The sequence below is a fragment of the Psammomys obesus genome, unplaced genomic scaffold (genome assembly GCF_907164565.1).
Source record: "Psammomys obesus unplaced genomic scaffold, mPsaObe1.curated_primary_1811, whole genome shotgun sequence".
NCBI lineage: Eukaryota > Metazoa > Chordata > Mammalia > Rodentia > Muridae > Psammomys > Psammomys obesus.
In genome coordinates, this window is record NW_026586173.1 from 12,941,458 (window position 1) to 12,965,031 (window position 23,574).

At 46.5% G+C, this 23,574-nt stretch overlaps 1 protein-coding gene across 5 annotated transcripts in view; it reads left to right on the forward strand.

The window, feature by feature from the left end:
- The first annotated feature begins 7,699 nt into the window (after positions 1–7,699).
- The window catches only part of LOC129672072 (zinc finger protein 39-like), a 34,975-nt gene continuing 19,100 nt past the window's right edge, over positions 7,700–23,574 (forward strand). For 3 of the 5 annotated variants that reach the window (XM_055601277.1, XM_055601278.1, XM_055601274.1), the window contains exons 1-4: positions 7,700–7,807; positions 9,504–9,594; positions 15,365–15,456; positions 19,325–19,428. In XM_055601277.1, coding sequence (XP_055457252.1) covers positions 19,426–19,428 — 3 coding nt within the window. In that variant the 5' untranslated portion in view covers positions 7,700–7,807; positions 9,504–9,594; positions 15,365–15,456; positions 19,325–19,425. Of the gene's footprint in view, positions 7,808–9,503; positions 9,595–10,643; positions 10,704–15,364; positions 15,457–19,324; positions 19,429–23,574 lie in introns of all 5 variants that reach the window. The other 2 variants (XM_055601276.1, XM_055601275.1) reach the window with 2 other exon arrangements.

A 23,574-nucleotide genomic window follows, 5' to 3' on the forward strand; every position in this document is an offset into this window, starting at 1 on the left:
AGACAGCCCCTGTACCCCTTACTAGGAAACCCACTTGAAAACTGAGCAGCCAATGGGCTTCCTTTAAACAGGGGGTCTAGGTCCTCTCCATCATGGTCCTTAGTTGGAGTCTTGGTCTCTGCAGAACCCCATGGGCCCAGGTATTTTGGCTCGGTTGTTCTCTTTACGGAGTTTCTATCCCCTCCAAGTCTCTCTATCTCCCTCTTCTTCCATATAGATTCTGGCACTCTGCCAAAGTTTGGCTATGAATCTCAGTAGCTCCTTCGATACCTTGGTGGGCAGAGTCTTTCAAAGGTCCTCTCTAGAAGGCTCCTGTCCTGTTCCTTGTCTTCTTCTACTTCTGATGTCTATTCTGTTTGCCCTTCTGAATGAGGTTTAAGCATCTTCCCTAGAGTCCTCCTTGTGGTTTAGCTGCTTTAGGTGTACAGATTTTAGTATGTTTATCCTATATTATATGCTAATACCCACTTATAAGATACAAATGATACTTATAAGTGAGTATCATTTGTATCTTTCTGCTTCTGGGTTACCTCACTCAGGATGATCGTTTCTAGTTCCTACCATTTGCCTACAAATTTCATGATTGCCTTGTGTTTAATTGCTGAGTAGTATTCCATTTCTGTATCCATTCTTCAGTGGAGGAACATCTAGATTGTTTCCAGCTTCTGACTATTACAAATAAGGCTGCTATAAACATAGTTGAGTAAATGTCCTTATTGAATGGTGACACATCTTTTGGGTATATGCCTAGGAGTGGTATATAGAGTAAAATGGATTATTAATGGCAAAGGCAGTACTTTGAAGTTTCAAATGATCTGTCAATAATTATTTAAATTTTAAAAAGTACATTTTAGGGACTAAAAGGATGGCCCAACAGTCAAGAGCAGTTATGCTCTTCCGGCAGACCTCAGTTCAGTTTCCCAGCACCCATATTTCACAATGCAGGTTCACAATCACCTGTAACTCCAGCTCCAATGGATCTAACACTTCTGAGTACCTGGATCCTTTTATACATGTACACACATGCACACACATACACACCCATAAATAAAACTGACTCTTTAAAATGATATTTTGATTTATCTATTAGAGGGACATGTGTACCAGTGCATGTGTATGGACGTCAGAGAAAAGTTTACTGGAGTCAGTTCTTTCCTTCCACCATGTGGAAGGACTGAACTTGAGTCTTCAGCCTTAACAGCAAGCGTCCTTAACTGCTGAGCCATCTTGATGGCCTCTCAAATTATTTTTCATGACAAATGCAGTAGATTGTGTTAGTTGATACAGTAAAGTGAATACAGTTGTAGACATTTGTAACATGACAGTCCAATGTCAAAGGAGCAGTCCTGGGTAGCAAGGTGTTTGTGAAAACCGAAGATGTCTAGAGACCAAGGTACTTCTCCCTGACATCCAAGGTTGTGGACCTTGTTCTTATGGGCAAAGACAACTGTGTCCTGTGACACCCATGGTTCATCTTCCAGGATAGCCAATGAGAGCTCATTCCAGAGTTTGCAGACTCCATTCTCATTCATTGGCAAAGTCATAACCATTAGCCATCTTTGTTCCTTGAAAATGTCATCTTCAGTTGAGTGACTGTTATGCCCAAAGACCCCAAAGACCACCAGGAATCATCTCCAATGCAAAACACACGAGGGTTTATTGGATACAAGCTCAAGCCCAGGTCGCAAGCTCTCTGTGGAAACAGATATGCGCCCCGAGGTCTAGAGGAACAAGGTTTTAAAGGGCAAAACCACGAGCGGGAAATTTCCAAGCCTTGGTCTATTTTAGGCGCCAACGGTATAAGGGTCCTGGCCGGGCCATCTGGCGGGCGTCTGCTCATGAGCAATGCCTGGAGTGTCCTCTTGCATGCTGATTAGGCTGCTATCAGGGAGGGGGAATGATGAGCACATCTTGTGGGTTTTCTTAGTAGCAGGGCTGTGTGACCTTGGTCACCAACTGGGGGCTATCTGGGTGGGGGACTAGGGGCCATCTGGGTGGGCTACCAGGCAACGGTATCGCTCAAGCACAAGCCTGGTTACTTTTCTGCAGGAGGGCGGGTCTGTCTCAATTTGCCCACTTCTTTGTCTAAACCTGTACTCAGGACCTCAGTCATGTTGCCCCAAGATTCAAATTTTAAATTTTGGACCTCTCGTAACTATGACCCCTGCTGAAATCCAAGAGGTCTCTGTTATATAAATAGGTTAACAATCTGGGAGGCTATGGGAGCAATGCAGGAGTGTAGATATAAGGTTATTGTGTAATTCAAAGCTGCTTTCTGTACGCCCATATCTGGTTACAATCCTTGTTCTGAGAATCTCCTGCCTCAGTGTTGTGTAAACACTGCTTCCCAATTGTCCCCTAATATACCAATAAAGCTGCTTACAGCTGGTCACTGAGCAGGGGAGAGAACAGGGCTGGACTTCCTGCCAGCCAGGGGAGTAGGAGTTAGAAGAGGAAGTAGGAGATTCAGCCATGGGTAGAAGTCCAGGAAGAACCAGGAGAGAGAGCTCAGCAAAGAAAGCTCCAAAGTGCAAGTATCTCTGGGATGCATGCTAGAAGGAGGCCAAATTAGCTTAAAGGGCTAAGAATACATTAATAACTGTTCAGTTATTGTGTTGTGAAGCTTACTATTAAACAAGTACAAAAGAGTCTCAATTATTTTTGTGATAGCCAGGTTAAGAGAGAAACTGAGAAACAAACACAGTTTTATAAAATTAACATTAACACAGTTATGAATAGTGTGTGATTCCTAATTGCCGGAGCTCACTGGCAGAGTTGAACAGTGCTTGAGTGGGGAGTGAAGATTGAAAGAAAAATTAATAAACCAACACACTACACAGGGGCTCTGTTCCAGAAGGCAGCCAGTAGAACTGTAACACACCGGTTTATTCTAATAATCCCCTTTTATAGAGCAAAGCTCCTTGATGCAATGAAGGGGTTCATACAGAAGGCAAACCTGTGTACCTCAACCACCTGTCTATGTGATCCTCACACAAACAAGAGGAAATGAACTTGGCAAAAAACATCCTGCCTATCCCTGTCTCCAGGGGAAGGCCAGGCTGAAAACATGTTTTTGACAAACAAGCAGCTCTCCACACCTAATTTCTTCACTTCTGTTGAATGCAAAAATATGAAATGACTCCTAATGGAATTATATGGAAGAAATTATAGACAAAGAATTGAGGGCAATGAATCTAACCATGGTCAAACATTTCAAAGAAGACAAAGACAAAGAAAGGCATGAAAGAAAGAAGTCAATACAAGACAAAAAATACAGTGAAATTTTAAAGAAAACCAAATTAAAATGATGTAGGAAATGAAAAATTCAAAACAATCAAAAACCTCAGTGGAAAGTGTTATCAATAGAATGTGTCATATAAAAAAACAGAGCCAGGAATGGATTGTTCAGTAAAGGTCAATAAGAAATTTTAAGACACACACACACACACACACACGAAAGAATTATAGATACTTATCAAGGCAGGACTATGAGAATAACACCTGATTATTCAACCTTTAAAGCCAGAAGGGCCCAGAAATATATAGTCCAAGTCCTAAAAGACCACAACTGTGAACTCGGGAAAACTATCCATTAAAACTTAAGATAAAATAAAACTTTACAAGATAAAAACAGACTAGAAAAAGTTATGACTATAAAGCCAACTCCACAGAAGATAATGGAAGGAATATTTCAGTCTGGAGATAAACAGACTCAAGAGGTTACAGAGAACAACAACAAAAATATGTCAGGGCAAGTAATCGAAAGATTGGGGAAAATGAAACAAAATCAACAAAATGACAGGAATCAATACACTTTTTCAATAATAACTCTGAATGTTTATGGTCTCAATATGTGGACCAACAGCTTCGATTAGAAAACAAAGATCGGGCTGGAGAGATGGCTCAGAGGTTAAGAGCACTGTCTGCTCTTCCAGAGGTCCTGAGTTCAATTCCCGGCAACCACATGGTGGCTCACAACCATCTGGAATGAGATCTGGTGCCCTCTTCTGGCGTGCACAGTGTACATGAAGATACAACACTCATATACAAATAAATAAATAAATCTTAAAAAAAAAGAAAAGAAAAAGAAAACAAAGATCAACCTATCAAAGGCAGAACCCTTATTACATCAAAAGGATGAAAAAAGGGTATTTCAAGCAGATGGACCTAAGAAACAGGAAGACAAAATAGACTTCAAGCCAAACCTAATCAGAAGAAGTAAAGAGTACTTTGTACTCATTAAAGGAAAAAAAAAATCAACCAACAGATATTACAGCTCTATATATCCCCAAACAGAAACACTATCAGATCTAAAATCATAGATGATCCCACAAAGTGATTATGGGTGATTTCAATACCCTATTCTCACCAGCTAAAAGGTCACCCAGGAAAAAACACTGAATAGAGAAACCCTGGAATTAAATAACACCCTAAACCAAATGGACCTAAGAGACATCTACAGAACATTCTACCTCAACACTAAAGCATACACATTTTTCCTCAAAATCAACCACATATTAGGGCACAAAGCAAGACTCAATAAACATAGGAAAACAGAAATCACACCACACTTTCTGTCCATGATGGAAGCAAGCTGGATGTCAACAGCAATAAAAACTAGAGAAAGTATTCAGGGAAACTAAGCCACGCAGCATTAAATGGAAATTGGGTCAAAGAAGAAATCAAGAAGGAAATTTAAAATTCCTAGAATTGAATGAAAACAAAAACCACAACATACCAAAATCTAAGAGACATGATGAAAGCAATCCTGAGAGGAAAGTTTATACTGTTAAGTGCCTACATCAAAAAAATTTGAAAGATCTCAAATTAATAAATGATGAATTGGAAGTCCTCAGGAAAAGAAGATCAAACAACACCCCCAAAATAGATGGGAAGAGATAATACAAAATCAATAAAACAAAAATAAAGAAAAAACACAATCAATGAAACAGAGTTGGTTTGCTGAAAAGATTAACAGGATTGACAAGTCTTTAGCCAAATTACCCAAAAGTAAAAGAGGACTAAATTCACAAAAATTACAGATAAAAGGGAGGCATAACAAGAGACACTGAGGAAATGCAGAGGATCATGAGGACATATATTTATATTCCACCAAACTGGAAAATCCAAAGGAAATAGATGGATTTTATATGGCATCACAAAAAACCCAGGAGAGTAGGCAAAGCACTGATACACATAAACAATTTTTAAAATTTTTAAAAATAAAAATGATATTTAGAGACAAATGGGTGGAGCTGGAAAGAATTCATTCGGAATGAGGTAGCCCAGACCTAGAAAATCAAACACCATACGTTTTCTTTTATTTGTGGATGTTAACCTTGAATTTGTTAATGCTAGCCTTGTTTGATAAAATAAAATTTAAAAAAAGAAGAGCATGTGACGTAGGTTGGTACAGATGTGGCAGGAGAGAGGAGGACACGTGGAGGAGAAATGAGAGCCAGTGGGCCTGAATAAATATAGCAAATAGAAAAGAGCAAGGAATGTCACGGTCTTAACCTGAGGGGACTCCACGCCTTATCACAACAGTGAAGGAGATTCAGCTGTCAAGGGCAGTTCCAACAGTGTCACATGCACCTCATTTGGATTTCCCATCAGTTGCTAGGTCTGTGGTTTTACAAGCCGCTGAAGGGCTGGAAGAGCTGGAAGGGACAGGGAAGGGTGTTGCATTCGGAGCCAGGGAAGAGCTGGAAGGGAGGAACTACCCAGAGACGGACCTTGTCTAGGTGTGAGGTTTAGATTTCTCGATTTACTGTAATTTGAGACTGATTTGTTTTAGAATGTCCCCTTAGCATTTAACGTAGGTTTGGTGGTTAGGAGCGCAGGTGCCGGGGTCCAGGACACTCTGTGCATGGCATCTCTGCCTGCTGTGTGCCTTTGCTCAGCAGCATCTCAGTTCCTTGAGGCAGAAAACAGTCCTGCATAGTGAAAACAAAACTTAAAACAAATTCAAGGCCTACCCCTCTGTTGGCCTGTTTTGCTTCCAGACAAAAGCCATTCCCAGAGGACACTTCATCTGTATTAATGTCATTAGCATTCATAGATGTTTCTCGTCTGGTAAGTGTGTTGTGTTGGACAGCGTAAGAAGTCTAAAAACATTCAGAGGAATGGGAAGAAGTTTATCTGTATGGGGTACCTTTCACACGTTTCCATTTTTCCCCACTACCATAAATGTAAAATGTATCATTGCTTTTTGAATGGTTGTTGTTACAATCCATTTAATTGGTTTAGATTTTTTTATGTGACTATTACAAACATTAAATTTAGACTTAGAATATATCTGATATGAAAGCCGGGGCCAGGCCATCAGGGGAAGGAAGTAGACCTACAGTTTAAGACATTTTATACTTTTGTCCCACATTTTATTTGTATCGGACACTGGAGTTTTCGGGAAGCGCTGCCCATTTCAAAGCTCAGGCTTTCTCCCCAGAAGATCGGAGTTGGAAAATGTGCAGGGGATTTATAAACATTGAGGCGTTCTTCTCATTTGTGAATAAGATATATCTATAAATAACTCAATAGACGATATAGCTGAGGGACTGGGAGCTAGACAGATCCCTGACAGGCAGACTGACAGAAAAGGGGGCCCAAATGAATAACAAAGATGGCAAACTTCAGGCTTCTTCCTCACCCCGGAAGCGCACTACCGCCGCAGTGACCCACTTTTGGATGACTGGTCTAAGCTGGTCAGATAGGCTCAAGGCTATATAGCTGTGGGCCTATCAGATACTCTTCTTTGTCTAAACTGACCAATCCTAAATTAGGAAAGGAAACACCAACAAAACAAAACCGGTCCTTTTTCTGCTTTGCAGATGGCGCTGGTCTGTGTGTGCCCGGCTATATGCTTGCGTTTCCTTCCTTCCTTCCTTCCTTCCTTTTTTCTTTCTTTCTTCCTTCCTTCCTCCCTCCCTCCCTCCCTCCCTCCCTCCCTCCCTCCCTCCCTCCCTTCCTTCCTTCCTCTCTCTCTCTCTTTCTCTTTCTTTCTTTGTTTTTCAGGACAGGATTTCTCTGTGTATCCCTGGCTGTCGGAACCCTCTCTATAGACCAGGTTTGCATCGAATTCAGAGAATTCTCCTGTCTCTGCCTTCCAGGTGCTGGGGGTTAAAGGCTTGTCCCACAATGCTTCTTCGCTTTTAGTAAAATCCGATATTGTTGCTGTTGCCTGCTGTGTCTGAGATTTTTCCCTGCTGCTACCTGCGGCCCTGGAGATTTCTCCTGTCTGTGGTCTTTTATTGGCAGAGGAGAGGAACCCGATCCAGACCCTGCGACCCTCTCATAGCCTTCCATACAAGGCAAGTGGTCAGTTGGCGTTAGGTTCTCGCACAGGAAGCCCAGCCTTACGATACCTGAGGGTCAAGAAGTTGTCATTCTTTTGTTTTGTTATTTTGTCTTTAGACACAGGGTTTCTCTGCGTAGCCTTGGTTGTCCTGGACTCGCTTCTGTAGACCAGGCTGGCCTCGAACCCACAGGAGACGCACCTGCCTCTGCCAGCGCCAGGCTCGAGGAGGCGTCGCTCTGAAACGGTGGGAATGGAGCCTGCGTGCTCGCTTCGCCCACTCGTGGATTGGAGCCCCTTCCTGTCGCTCAGGGCCCGAGCCGGGTGAGAACCGGCGCCCCGTCCAATCGAAGGCGGCGGGGCGAGCGAGCGGGCGGGCTTCCGCGGCCGCCGGGCCTTTGTCTGGGACGCGCCGCCGGGCCACCATCTTGGCGTCCGGAGCGGGCTCCCGGGTTCCGGGGGCCCAGGCGGTGCCGGCGCGGTCTTGCCCCGCGTAGCGAGGACCCCGCCACGGTGAGCGCCGCGTCCCCGCGGAGCCGGTGCCGGCGGCCGCCGAGTCCCCGAGCCCGGGCCCCCTCCGCCTCCGCGGCCGTGGGGTGGGGGCTGGGCGGGCGCCCACCAGCGGGGCTCGGAGCTGGGGGCGCTTCCCTGCAAGCGGCTGTTCCGAAAGGGCTTCTGTCCGCTGGACAGTGCCAGCCCCAGGCCCCCTGGACCAGCCATTCGATGCCCCGGGGCTTTTCTGGACCCTTGTTGCTGCCCGGCCCCGCCCCACCACCTTCTGCTCTGTCTCCTGCTTTTGTGGCTTGTCTCGGGAATTCGGAACTAGCTCTTCAGTCCCGAATTTCAGACCCCTGTGTTTGGATTTCCACCACCGCTTCCCCTCTAGGCGTTTATTTCCCTGAGTCCGTTCTCTGGGGAATGGGTGGGAATCTGGAAACTCACTCATTCACCGGGTGGCACCCTGCCCCTCCCTCTCTGTGATGGAACCTAAGGAAGTGCTCTGTCAGGAACCCAACCTGTCAAGGCCTCCTGAGCGCTGAGGCGCCACGCTGCTTCCCTGTCCGCTTCCCTGTCCCCTTTTTCTCCCCAGCTGCGTGTCTGTCCCCTGTTGGCATTTTTCTGAAATGCTGAACGTGGATGTGAGGCATGGGCTGGAAAAGGATTGTCGCTGGTGGGGGCCCCCTCCCCAGGCAGATGTAGCCTGGGATGTGGGCTTCCCGAAGCAGCTGTGTGCAGAGGGCTCACCCCGTCCTTTGCCTGTGTGTCCCCTCAGTGTCCTGTTACGGAGAAAGGGGACAGGGCTTTGAGGCCTGGGTTCAGATCTCACCTTCCATGCAGATGTAGTGGGATAGATAGGCCTGTAATCCCAGCTGCTTGGGAGGCTGATCCTTACTTCTGTAAGGATCGTGAGGTTGACACCAGCTAAGGCTATGGACAGAGTCCAAGGCCGTCCTGGGCAACCTAGTTAAGCCCTGTCTTAAGAAAAATTGACAGGGGAACAGTTCAGTGGTAAAGTGTGTGTTGGCAGCTGCAGAGGGCCCTGAATTCTTGCCCCAGTCACCTGTCTGTGCTGCCCTAGAGATGTCAGCACTCTGTTCTTGGGGACTGGGGTAATGTCATCCCCTAACTCTCCCTGTGGTGGACCTACAGCAAGGCCAAAATAGGGAACTCCTCTGGAGAGACCCATGCAGGGAGTGATGGAGGAAATGAGGGCCTGGGAGACGAGGCTGGGGCCTGAGGAACTGACAGAGAAGATGCCTCAGTCTGCGAAAGGGTAGAGGGAAAGGAGGTTGAGGATGAGGCAACTGGAAGGAGATCTGATGATGGAGACCAGTTCTGAGGGAGGACAGAGGTTTGAGCAGATTTGAAGAGTGGGGCCATGGCTGGTGGAAAGACTGAGACCAGAGAGAAAGAAACAATAAGGGGGCATCGGAAAAAGGAAGGAAGGCCTCCCTATGGAGGAAATCCCCCTCTGGACACACCCTCTCCAGAGAACACCTCCCTCCCCTGGAGAATCTACCTCCCCCTGGAGAACCTCCACCGCTGGGGTCTGATGGAAGCCTCTTGTCAGCCGAGAGTCCAGTAAAATGAACGCTTGAGGTTGCCAACACAGTGTTACTTTTGTATAATGATATCTTCATGAAGAATGTCAACATTTTCATGAACTGGTCCCAAAGCCTGAACCTGGATGACCTTGATTTTTTCGCAGATGTAAGCTTGAAGTTTCCTGGGAAATCCTTGTGACACCCTGCTTCCAGAAGGTCCATGGGAGGAACCTTATTCCCTGGAAGCTGGAAACGGTAAGTTTGTGGTCTGGCTTCCAAATCCAGGGGAGGGAAATCTTCATAATTGGATCAGTCTAGGTCCCCATCATCTGCAGCGTGGCTAGGGATACTTTCCCCCAGGGTGTCTTGACTCCCAGCTCTTGGAGCCTTCATATTTGTTTTCTGTAACCTGGTACTTAGATGGCTTTGTATCTTGGCCTGTGACATCAGGTTCCATTCTGTCTTCCAGCTACCCAGAACTAAGTCTGTTTTTGTCCTGAGCTCTGTCTATAGGTTCTGGTGAATTTAGGCAGCTATCACCTGGTCCTAGTCCTCTGGAGGCAACTCGCCCTGGCCTGGCCTGGAGTCAGAGGGCTCCAAGGACTGACCGTGTGTTTGTGCTTCCAGGCCATGGTTTAGGAAGATGCTAGTCCTGCCAGGAACACCGGTGCGCTGTGGCTGTTTGCAGGGGGTGTTTGAATCAGCGGTTTTGTGCTGAAAGCTGGATTGATGTTGGTTCCTTGTCTCTTCTATTTCTGAGTACTGGGCATGGTGGAGGCCGCAGCCATCATGTGGAGTAGCTTAGGACGCTGAACTTAAAGGATTAAAAAAAAAAAAAAAAGTGTATATTTAGAATTAGCCAGCTGGACTCTGTTCAGATGATCCCAATCTTATCGGCAACATCCAGAGCATCATAATCAGGAGCGAACGGAAAATAGGCCTTCGTCTCTCTGTCAGGCCTCCTCAGGGTGTTGACTTTGGCCTCTTCAGTGTCATAGAGTTTCTTCACTGCTTGATCATCCACAATGAACACAGTGTGGTGTTGTCCTCTGTTTTCTCCATGGTGGATTCAGTGGTCAGGGGGACTTTGATAACGGCATAGTGGTCAAGACAGGCTTTAGTGAGGAACCTTCCCCAACAAGGCCACACCCAATCCTCCCGACACAGTTCCACCAGTTCATACTTGGGAGGGAGCGGATGGGAGCCATTCCCATTCAAACCGCCACAGCCGCCTCACGCTTCCTGAGTGTCCCTGCGGGTTATGCCCCCTTCCCACCTGTGTTTGTTCTTTCGTTTTTCTCCAGCTCAGGCTGAGCTCGGGTTTAAGACAGTCCTTCCGGTTCAGCTTGCTACATGGTTGATAGGTATGTGCCACCAACCGCGACTCCCTGTGCCCTTTTCTCTTCCCGTCTCTGTCCGTGTCCTCACCCATAGAGTAAGCCTGAGGACCTGGTCTACAGATCCTGGTCTGATTAACCCAGGATCCCAGCGGCAGCCATCCGATTCCCCCAGTTGCCGTTCCTCAGGAACGGGGAGGAGGTGGGATTTAAACTGATCGTCTGTGGCTCCAGTGTTCTGTCATTAGCCAGCCCCGGATGAGTAGCCAGAGGCTACAGACCAGCTCTGATTTTCAGCCTTTGTCCCTGGGAAGGAATGATTTGGAGGGGGAAAGTGGAAGATGGAGGACTGACGTCATGTCTTGTGAGGACATCTGCTGGATTTGACGGCACAGCCACACTACAGCTCGGCACCGCCGCCTCCAGGAGTCAGAGGGGTTGGAGAGAGACCCCCCCCCCCATTGTAGCAGCCAGGAATGGAGGTAAACCTAGAGAAGAAGCAGGAGCCAGCGGATGCTGCCGACTGGGGAGATCGGGTGTGGAGGTCAGATGGTGCTTGTCTGCAGGCCTCCTGACTATTCATGGTTGGGATGTTCATTCTGGGTCAGTGCTGGCTGGGTTCTGCACAGGCTGCTCTGTAGCCCAGAGGTGAATGCAGGATGCATTCCTGGAGCTGGGCCCATAACTCCTGGCTTATCTTGTCTTGGGGCCTTGGTACCCGATGAGTCCATGGAGCAGGGTAAACTCTGCCCAGGTGGAGCTTGGCTTCCCCTCCAGGGGCTGCATCTGCCCAGGAACATTTTAGATGGCAGGTTCCCTCCCTTAGCCACCAGGAGCCTGGCACCCAGTGTTCCTCCCTGAGCAGTGATCAGCATGGATACAGTACTCGTGTGTGAAGGCTGGCATTGGCCGACAATGGGTAGTTTGAGGGCAGCTCTCAGAAACTTGGGTGTAGGACCTAAGAGGTCCCCAGCAGAGGATGAGAGAGAGCTGGGGAATCATGGTCCTGTAAGCGGAGTACTAGCCAATTGTTTAGGTTGTGCAGGGCATAATGGGCCCTGGCAGGCTGGGGGAGGGGCCTTGGGAGTCCTAGGCTGGCTTAGTCTAAATGGTGAGATTTCATCTCAAAAGAAAAAACAGTCAGTGTTTAAATTCCAGTGTGATCCTAGACGGCTTTCCTAGGTACAGTTTTCTCGCCTGTGCAGTGGCTAAAACTTGTGTCTCATGGGGGTTAAGATGGTCTGTCCACGTGGATCTGGTACGGTGTCCATTTCCCATTGCGGTGCCAGTGGTGGTGGTTCAGGGCTGCAGTCCCAGTGTTTGAGAAGTTGATCCCCAGGATCAGGAGTTCAAGAGCACCTGAAACTCTACAGAGACACCTGTCTCAGTAAAGGCGGGATGGCACTGGGGTGTAGTCACGGGTAGGCCACGTGTGCAGCATGCACAAGACCCTGGGTTGTTCCTTCGCACCACAAAAGAGTCAGAGAACATCAGGTGGCAAGAAGTTCTTAGTACATGGACGAAATGACTTAAACATGGTGGTAGAGAGATGGCTTAGCAGGTAGACATGAGGAGTGCTCTTGAGGACCGGAGCTCAGTTCCTAGCACCGACATTGGGCAGCTCACATCTGCCTGTAACTTCAGCACCAGGCCTCCAGTGCCCCTTTCTGACCCCTGTGGGTTCTCACACTTGTGTGTGTGAGGCAGGGAGAGAGATGGAGAGGGAAAGAGGGAATTAAAATAATGAGTAATTAATGTAGAACTTGGCAGTCGCCTGCACAGCATGCTGTTCCAACTTCCTTTCAGGAAAGGATCAATGGCTGGGTGTGTACAGAGCCAGCTGCCTCCAGTCATGGCTTAGGGGATGTGGCCTCTCAGCTTCCTGTTTGCTGTGTGAGAGGTGAGCCCTCAGCTCTCAGCTTCCACCCCCAGATGCCGTGCTGGCCCGCTGCCCTGCTGCCCTCCAGCGGTGATAGACTCCAGAAGCGCAACCACGTCTTTCTTACAGAAGTTGCGTGGGTTTCGGTGTTAGATGGCAGCAGTAGAAGACTGGCAAAGATGGTTGCCTTCGAAACTGATGATGCCACCTTCCCTCCTGACTCTCAGTTCTCGAAGCCTTTGTTGAAAATCTGCCGACCTGCATATTAGGCGGCTCTTCATCACAGTGACAAAACACCCAGGAGAGACATCTTGAAAGGAGAGAAGGTTGATTTTGGCACGTGGTTTTCAGTGCTGTCAGTCAGCGGTTGCCTGGTTAGTTTAGTTACACTGCAGTAAGGACGAACACCTTGGCAAGACAGTCAGGTAGAGCATAGCTGGCTACCTCAGTGCAGGCAGGAAGCATGTTCGTGTGTGTGTGTGTGTGTGTGTGTGAGAGAGAGAGAGAGAGAGAGAGAGAGAGAGAGAGAGAGAAAGGTGGTTACACTGCATCCCGGAAGTAGGGAGAGGAATGTGGGGGCGGGGTGGTGCTGACCTCCTGGCAGTCCTTCCAGGGCATACCTAAGGGCCTTATTTCCTGACACAGGCCTCTAGGTAAACACAGGTCAGTAGATTATTGACCAAGACTTTTGCACCCGGATTTTGGAGTGCAATCCTGATCCAGAGAATACCCCTGAGTGCACATTTTGAGGTCACTCCTGCCCTCCACCCCACCCCACTCCCACTGTTAGCCCCATGTGAGGACCACACTACACAACTGTAACGTGTATAGAGAGCCTAGAACCTTGAACCTCTGATCCTCCTGCCTCCGCCTCCCCGTTGCTGGGATCACTCACGTGTGCCACTGCACTCAGCTTCACAGGCCCTGGGGAGTGAATGTAGGCTTTCACGCCTAGGCGGAAGTCCGGCTGAGTTACATCTCCAGCCCAGGGGTTTCCTACCGACGCACACATGACTGCAAACATTGGTTTTCAACTTTGTACTCCAACACGAGTAGTTTGGTCCATTCCACCTTTCTTTGAAGTATTTTTTTCTCTTAAAAATTGTATTTCACTTACTTATTTTGGTTGTGTGTACATGGGTTCCAGGGATTGAACTTAGGTCATCAGGCTTGGGGACAGGTGCCATTACCTCCCCGCCCTTTTTTCTCTTTATGAAGGCATTTGGCCTACAAATGAAAGCACTTTTACAGTCTCCTTTTTGATGTGGAGATCCTTCAGTTTTTTGCCCCTGCAGCCCTGGCTGAGCCTTCTCAGCAGTGTATCAAAGAAGGGAGTACAGTTCTAGCCATCTTTGTCTTGTTGCAGATCTTAGAATAACTTGGGGAGTTTGCCATCGGAAAGTTGCAAGCTGTGGTTTCACCGTACTTCACCAACATGTGTGCAGGTGTGAGCTTGTTGTCTGTTTGAGAAAAAAATTTAAGATGTGGTGTTGAAGTTTATAAAATGCCTTTTATGAATCTGTTTTGATCTTCATATATCTTTTTATCATTCACCGTGTGGATTCGGTGTCTCATGCATGTGAACTTTCATTTGGGGAATGTTGTACCCCTGACGTGAATCACATGATCATAGTTAGTCTTTTTTTAAGATAGTGTCTCATATAGCCCAGGCTGTATTCGAACTTGTCATATAGACATGGATGGTGCAGAGCTTCTGATGTCTGCTTCCTGGGTGCTGAGATTGCGGTGTGCACCACTGTGCCCTGTTTATGTCATGTCTTAGTGTTCTGTTGCTGTGAGGAGTCATCATGACCATGGCAGCGAATGTGGCTCCTACAGGTTCAGAGTGTTAGTCCACTCTTATCTTGGCAGGAAGCATGGCAGCAAGTGTGGTAGGCATGGTGCTGGAAAAGGAGCAAAGAATTCTACATCTGGATCTGCAGGCAGCAGGAAGAGAAAGTGGCACGAGCCTGGCTTGAGCTTCTGGAACCCCAGAGCCCATCCCCAGTGACGCACTTCCTCCAACCAGGACACACCTGCTAATAGTGCCACTCCCCAGTGGGGGCCTTTTTATTCCAACCCACCACACGGGATCTTTATGTGCTGTTCCTCTTGATCTTTTGGTTGAGAAATTTTAATGATAACTTTTCTTTGCCGTTCATGTATTTATTGAGGACTTGCGTATGTGTGATGGTTGACATGTTGAGGTCGGAAGACAACTTGTAGGGGTTGGTTCTGTCCACCACACTGGTCCTGGGATTCAACTCGGGTCATCAGATTTGGTGGCAAATGCCTTTCTCCACTAAGCCATCACAACAGCCCTTGTTGGGGGTTTTTGCATGTATGTCCATCTGGTGTCGATCTGTGGTTTGACTGTGAACCGTTGAGCCCATGACTAATTTTATTTATTTATTTACTTATTTATTTTGAGATAAGGCCTTATTCTGAAGCATGGGCTAGCCTGGACCTTATTTGTGTTGCCCAGTCTGATCCTGAACTTGCTTCAGCCTCTAGAGGACTGGGATTACTGACATGTGTCACTAATTTCCCACAGTGTGCCCCCCCCCCCCCCCCCCCCCCCCCCCCCGGGCCCCACTCTGTCTCCTCCTCCCTCTTCAGGCTCTTGGTGGGTAGCCCAGGTTGGCCTCAGACGTGCTAGGACTTCCAGTCGTTGAGCCATGTGGGTATAAATACTGTCTTAGGGAAGTTTCCCACTCACTTGTTACAGTGCAGTCCATGGAGCCTGTCAGTCATCCGTGGGCCTCACCTAGCACCTTAGTAAACCTGATGTATTGTCTCCCATTTGCAGGACACTGCCTGACCAAAGCAGAGTTTATCTTTAAGTGGGAGCTTAGATTCGGCCATGGACCGTAGCAGAAGCTTCAATTCGATGCCTTCCAGGTCAGTCAGTGCACGTGGGGCAAGGGGTATCAGCAGGAAGAGCGCTCATGGGTTGCTAGGCTGGGCTGTTTTTATACCCAAGCTCTTCCCTCAGAGGCTAGTCCTGTGACTCAGGCATGTACTTTACGCAGCTTCTGAAGAGGGTTCTGCAGGTCTTACACCTCGGTGTGTGGCTCAGGGGTGAAGATGCCTACCACCACGCCTGATGACCTGAGACAGATTGTCCTCTGACCTCCTTGGCTGCGTTTGTCTGATTTTTCCCTGAGCACTCCCCCCTTCCCCCGTCTCTCTCTCTCTCAATCCTTGGTTGAAGATCTCTGCAGATATGTCTTTTAATAAATCCCTAGGTCTGCTTCATGCTGCATCCTGGACTCCTCTTTTGTGTATGTCACGATTCCTCGCTTTGAATCCTAGTCTTGTGTGAACAAGGACCCCTGGCTGCTGATGGGGAAGAGGATGGAGCTGTGCCTCTGTCCCTGTCATAGGTGACATCGCCATAGGGGATTGTTCTGGGGTTTGATCTAAGCCTTGTTGGTGAGTTTCCTCACTGGGACTTGCTTGGTGTGCCCTCTTAGGCACAGTGTGCATGTTAACTTGCCTTTTCTGTTTGTGGCTGGAGAGCTGAGAATGAGTGCCGCTGGCAGCAAATCAGAAATGACCTGGTGTCATTCGTACTTCACTCCTGGGTCAGATAGAAGAAAAGGCGACTTTTCTGGGGAACAGCTCTGTGATGTCTGATCCACCAGTGTTCAGGCTATACTAGTTTGCCGTCAAGACTGGCAGCCTGTTATGCGGAAAGCTACCTGTGAAAACAGCACATTCTGTACTCTCTCCACCCTGAAATCTCCCATCTGTCCTTTCTTAGCAGCCACTTTGCAGTGGCATTTTTTTCCTGTCTTCTGTCTAAAGGCACTTGCTGTTGCTCACTGTTGGCACTTGAATTGTTCTTTGTAATGTTTGCAAATGGCCCTGCAGTCGTCAGGGTCACTCTTACTCAACCAACACACGCTGTGCATCCTGTAAGTTTCCAGAATCCAAGACGTACAAGTTTTTTTCTCTCTCTCCACCCTTCCTCTTCATCTCTTCCTCTTGTTTTGTAGTTCTAGGTTTAGAACCCATGTTCCTGCATAAGCTAGACCATCAGTGTATCACTGGGCTTTGTCCTCGGCCGTTATTAGAAGTGACTTTCTGGTTGGTAATTTTTGAAAGAGTGTGTTAGGAAGCATCGGAGTGTAAAATCCTCAGATGCCCTGAGGAAATAACCTCCCATTTTACTGACCCAACGGTGGGTTACCTAATGTGTACGTGTGGGTTGTTTGAAGAAGTTGGATCAAAATTCCTAAATGCATTTTTATAGTAACCTGTCTCCTCAGATATGACACGCACACTCCACGGTCCCCTGTAGAGTGTGTAGCTAGGTGGCTTTCACCATATATACTCGTCATCAAAGTCAGTTTCAGAACGTGTTCTACACCCAACCCAGCAGCGTATCGTAACCGTTTCCAGGCAGTGGACTGCCTCCCCATTTCCTCCTCAGCACCGTAAACGCTCTCCACTTGCTCTCCAGATGCTCTTCCTCTTGTGAACTTTTTATGAAGGGAATTGGATTGTGGGTGGACTTCATGACTGACTCTATTCAGTGGGCATAGGTTTCCCTGGTGACATCGATATTGTTTCAGGTATAGCATTATCGTTCATGGTGGGTAATATTTAATTCCGTGGCATGCCACAGTTTTAATCTATTCAACAGTGAACACATTGCCCTTGTACGTTCCTTTGGACATCATAAATAAATGTTTTATTACTGTTTAAATTAAAGTTTAATGTCAGCATGTAGCTTGTATTTCTCTTGAATCCAAGAATCTAAGATCACCCTGAGCAAGATATGACAACCTTTGATGGTAGAGGAGCTGGAAGAGAGAGAGAACCTAAGCCCCAAAACTGATTATGGTAGTGGCTGGGAAGATGGCTTATCTGTAAAATGGCTGTCACAGAATCAGGAAGACCTGAGCTCAGGTCCCTAGCACCCGTGTCAGAGACAGCAGTGTTAGCACACATCAGTAACCCCAGAAATGGGAAAGGCAGTGATGGGAGGATCCCTGGAGCTTACTGGACAGCCAGTCTAGACAAATCAGTGAACTCCAGGGTAGTAGCAGACCTTGCTTCAAAACATACTTTGGAGAGCAATGCTGGAAGGCGCCCACAGTCAACCTCTGGACGCCATATGCATGTACACTCATATGTCCATACACCTTAGTGCAAGCGTGCACACACCCACGTGAACACACACACACACACACACACACACACACACAGAGGCAAAATGGTCCCGTCACTAATATCACTGACTGTAGTTTTATTGGTTTAGGCTAATGCCAGCAATATACTTGAGTTCACTTCAAAGAATCCAGTACAGGCGAAGCCTGGTGGCCCATACCTACACTTGGGAGGCAAAGGCCAGTGGGTCTCCGAGTTCCAGGCCAGTTGAGACTACAGAGTAAGAACCTGTCTCAAACAATCACCACCGAAAAGGAACCTAACACAGAAACTCCTCACATCACTGATTAGCCAGTGGACAGAAGCCCAAGTCCAGTAACAGTTGTGTCAGTTCACAAGTAGTGTTAGAACTCTTAGGTCTACGGTTCAACCTGTAAGGCTGCCCATAACGTGTAATGCTGGGTTCTTGGTAAAGAACAATAACAAAATTAGAAATCATGTTGTGGGTATTGTGAGTGTATAACAAATTGGCTTAATGGAGAAATAAATATATGTGTGATTTGAATGCCCTAAGAGGAATAATACTTGATCTCATGTGAACACAGTAAAATTGACTCTATATCATGCTCAACTTGAGAAAGTTACAATCTAAAAGTCTCATTGTATTGGAGAAGTTTACCCCTTAAAGGGGCAGACAAAGACAATACTGAGCGAATATAAATTGTTGGAAAGCCATCAAAGTTTTGGTGAAAGCAAGCCAGCAGTTTTTAATAACAGAAAGTAAGTAAGCACGCCTGAGAATATCCAGAGAGAACAAACAATGGGAAGACAGCTGGAACTTACCCGAGGGGACTGGTCACTGCCTTTACCCCCACAGTTCTCTCTGACTGATCCATGGTAACTGTCACACTGTTATGAGCACCGTAATCACTGTGTGTTTGGGGGGTGGGAGGGAGGAAGAGAGTTGGCAGCGTGATCGCTCTGAAATGAGTTACGTTTCAAAATGAAATAAGCCTGTGTTGTTGCCAACTTGGAGTCTGAATGGCTAGCCTGCAGGCCTCCTCAGTGTTTGCTAATTATGGAAGTGCACGCTCTATTGAATCTCAGACTCTTTCCTAAATAAGAAAGCCCGAAGAGGCGATGGGTAATCATCCAATCAAACAGAAAGACACTGATTTTAAAATCTCAGCATTCACCTGACTGTGGGAGGGAGGCATTACCATCGAAGGAACACAGCATTTTCCTAGAGGTTTGGAACTTTTAAATGCTTACACACCTTAATATCTCAGAAGGAGAGCAGACTTTTGTTCTGTCTCAAGGTGAGCCAGGTTAAAGTGGTGCGATGGTGCCCATGAGTTCTGATTTCAGCCCTGGGAGGTGTAAGAAAGAATGGCAATCACAGACAGCCTCGAACTGGGTCTCGAGGACAGCGTCAGCCTGTCCTAAGCTCAACTTAGAATGCCTGGAGGCAAGAACTTGTCTTTCTGGCTTCATTCACCCATGAGTGTGCCATCTACTGTTACTCAGGACCTGAGGTGTGAGAACTGAATCCCTAGCCAATCCAGCAGTGAGGTGAGGAAACAGGCTGGGATTCACTGTCTCCACCCATGGCATTTGTTCTGAACAAATCCATCATGTGATCTGTCATCAGGTTCATCTTGATCAAGAGGCTCTAATGCCACTTCTGTTTCCAGTGACATGCTGCTCCCTTGAGATCCGGAGTCAGGACGCTGGGTGTCCTGGAACCCAGAAATGGTGAGTCTGTGGCACATACCTAACGAGGAGCACAGGCCTGATAGTTGTGTGGCTTTCTTGGTTACATTACACAAAGGCTGTAATTTACATCAGGGTTTAATGAAAAAACAAATTTGAGAAGCCAGTTTCCTTCAGGAGTGGGGCCCTTGGTTACCCAATGCTCCAGTGGATGCCCCCCCACCATGCACATATGGGGGTCAGTGGGTTATTAAAAAAAAAAAAAAGAGGAAAGACATGAATGGGCTGCAGTACTGTTCAATGGGAGTGGGAGGGGGAGGTGGCAGATGAAATCCATTGTAGACATCTATGGCATTTTCAAAGAATGAAAATGTTTCAAACTTAGAAAAACATATTGTTCATGTACTTCTCTCATCTATGAAAAACAAATCTCTAACTTCACAGAGAAGACACCAATGCTTGACCATGACTTTGGAACATGGACTCGGCTTTAGGCCCATCCCAGAGCACGTATTTGCACCATCCCAGCCTGGTAAACCCCTGGAGCCTCTCCTGCCTGTGCCATTCCCAGTCCTTAGACCTTGGTCACACAGCCTGTGTGCCAGCCTAGCCTGTGAGTGCCTGTCTTAGATAGGGTTTCTGCTGCTGGGATGAAACACCATGACCAAAAGCAACTTGAAGAAAGGGTTATTTCAGCTTACGTGGTCTAATCACAGTCCATCATAAGGGAAGTCAGGACAGGAACTTAGGGAAGGAGCCCGGAGCCAGGACTTAAGCAGAGGCCATGGATACAAAATCAACCTAAAACCAGTAAATGTGGGCTGGGCGTGGTGATGCAGGCCTTTAATCCTGGCACTCGGGAGGCAGAGGCAGGTGGATCTCTGTGAGTTCAACCTGGTCTACCAAGTGAGTCCAGGACATTCAGGGCTATTTTACAGAGAAATCCTGTCTCAAAAAAACAATAAACAGTAGGCGCTCTGCATACCAGCCATAGAAGCCGAGGAGATAATAGAAACACTTCCACTTACAATAGTGTATATAGATATACACATACATACACATATAAAGAGATGTGTGTGTGTATATATATGTATATGTGAGTATATATATGTACATATTAAAATATTGTAGATATAGAGAGTATTTTTAGATATATGTAATATATTATGAGATATATAATATGTGGAATATGTTATATATATTATAATTATAAATATAGTGTATATCAGTATATATTCAGAGTATTTCTAGATATTATATATAATTATATACTATTTACTTATATACTGTATATTATGTAATTATATATAATATATATTATATAATGTAAATGGGAGTGTTTCTGTTATCTCCTTGGTCTCTGAAGTTGGTATATATGTGTATGTGTATATATCAACTGTATATATGTATACATAAATATATATTATATAGCATATAATATATATAAATATGTTATATAATATATAATACCTATTATACATAAATATATAATGTATTATGTATTATATATAATATCTAGGAATAATCCTAACTAAGGATGTAAAAGTCTTCTATAATGAAATCATAAATTTAAAAAATCTTTCAAAGACATTGACGAAGATGCTAGAAGATGGAAAGACCTCCCTTGCTCATGGATTGATAGCATTAAAATTGTGAAAATGACTGTCCTACCAAAAGCAGTAGCTTCACCATAATCTCAGTCAAAAATCCCCACAGCATTCTTCACACAAATTAAAAAAAAATCCCAAATTCACATGGGACCACAAAATACCTAGATAGGCAAAACAATCCTGAACAAAGAGAACAATGCTGGAAGGCCGGGGATGCCAGATGACAAGCCGTATTACAGAGTGACGGTGCAGGCACAAACATAAACATTGAGGTCAGTAGAACAAAGAGGATCTAAGCCTAATTACATGGAACTACAGACATCTCATATTTTAAAAAAATGTCCACAGGACACACCGGAGAAAAGACAGCATCTTCAGTGGCTGGTGCTGGGAAACTGGATGTCTGCCTTTAGAAGAACAAATTTAGACCCGTATCTACCACCTGCATGGAAATCAACTCCAAATGGATCAGATGTCAGTGTGAAGCCTGAAACTGCTACAAGAAATGATAGGCAGTACCCTACAGAATATAGGTGTAGGAAGAGGCTTTTTTAATATTTCCCAGGAACTAAGGCCAATAATTGGCAAGGATTAATATTCATACTATCCAAAGCTCTCAAAACCAAAAATTTTCAAAAAGAAATAAAAATGACTGAGAATATCTCAAAAAGTGTTCGTTGTCCTTAGCAAATAGCGAAATGCAACTTAAAACTGCCTTGAGATTTTATCTCACTCCAGAACAAGAAAAAAACTGACAACAAATGGTGGCCAGGGTGCAGAAAATGGGGACGCTAACTCACCGAGTGGGGATGCCAGCTGCTGGAACCAGTGTGGAAGTAAGAGTGGTGAATTCTCAAAAAGTTAGAAAGACCTCCCCTGGGACCCCCTTACTCCACTCTTTGGTATACACCCTAAGGTTTTTATATTATTGACTGAAGCACAATGAGAATAAAAGTATCTCTTTGAAAATGTTGTTGGCTGTCTGTAAGTTTCTGCAGGATGAGGGCCTTCTTTTTCTCCTCACGCCTGTTAATCCTCTGTTCCTGTGTTGTGTACTTCTGCTTTCCTGTGGGCTATCCCCGTGTGTAGGAAGGAGGATATGGGATCCAGAAGCCTGACCATCCTCTCCCGCACGCCCTTTGGACGAATGCCCGACAGTCTGCTTCACTGGAAGCCTTCCCGCACATTAGCTTGCGCTTCCTCCATCATTATCAAGTGTTTGTCTGTCCTGGTGTATTTGACAAAGTCAGTGCTCTGTGTAGTCTCTCACTGCTGGAGCAAAGGATTTTTAAAGAATGCTTTAATTGCCCATGAGTATTTCCCATGCGAGCACAGCTGAAAGACTGGCTTGACTCCATATAAATAACCTTTGGGCTGCTTCCTTCCCCAGCGGCAGAACCCTTGTCAGGAAGCCTATTGATTTAGTCTCCCCTTCAGACCTCGCAAGCACGGCCAACACTTGGCCATTGCAGTGCCGCCTTACCATCTCCACCGTTCACGTTCAAGACCCATGCAGCTGCGCCACCCAAGAAACCTCAGTGCTGTTTGTCTCTCCTTTTCTGTGCTGCTGGGGATTGGAGACCACGGAAGTAGTTACCCGATCCCCTACGTCCTTCGCTTCTCTGAGACTCAGGGAGATTGGCATCACTGTGGTTCCTATCCTCCAGAGCTGGGGAGTGTAGCCTCCACTCCTTTCAAAAGGGACAGCTGAGGCCCTGCGAGCAATCGGGATGTCAGTAAGGTCAGCAGGAGGCGAGGCTAAGATCCAGTCAGGCTGCTAGAGCTCTGTATTCGCTCAGCTCTGTTCACTCACTGCGGCAAGTTGGATAAAAACTTGGTTATTGGCCTCAGCAGTGTGCTGGCTGGTTTTGTGCCAAGTGGACATAAACTAGAGTCATCAGAGAGGAAGGAGGCTCAGCTGAGGAAGCGCCTCCCTGAGATCCAGCTATAAGGCATTTTCTCAATTCGCCGTCAGTGGGGGAGGGCCCAGCCCATGGTGGTGCCGTCCCTGGGCTAGTGGTCCTGGGTTCTCTTAAGAAAGACTGAGCAAGCCATGGCGAGCAAGCCAGTAAGCAGCACCCCTCTGTGGCCTCTGCGTCAGCTCCTGCTCCAGGATCCTGCCCTGTTCGAGTTCCTGCCCTGACTTCCTTTGGTGACGAACAGTGATGTGGAAGTGTAAGCGGAACAAACCCTTTGCTTTTGGGGTCTGTTAAACTTGCTTTTTGGTCATGGTGTTTTGTCGCAGCAGTAGTAACTAAGACAAGGAGTAAGCAAACCACTGGAAGTTCTGTGCCAGGGACAAACTCTGATTAATCACCCTCTTCCCCCTGATCCCTGGGGATGAGGCCAGTGGAAGCACACAGTAAGTGCATAGAATACCAGACTCGTACCTGAGCTCTAGACTCATGTGTGTTCACCTCAGTGGAATAGTATCTCTCTTCAGGGTGATGTTAGTGATTTGGAATCATTTTCTAATTATATATTACACTGGCCCCGTGGAGAGCTCGTTCTTGTGTGTGCCATGACATTCCAAACTCACTCTTTATATGGTTGCTCTCCAGTTATAGAGAATAGAGAA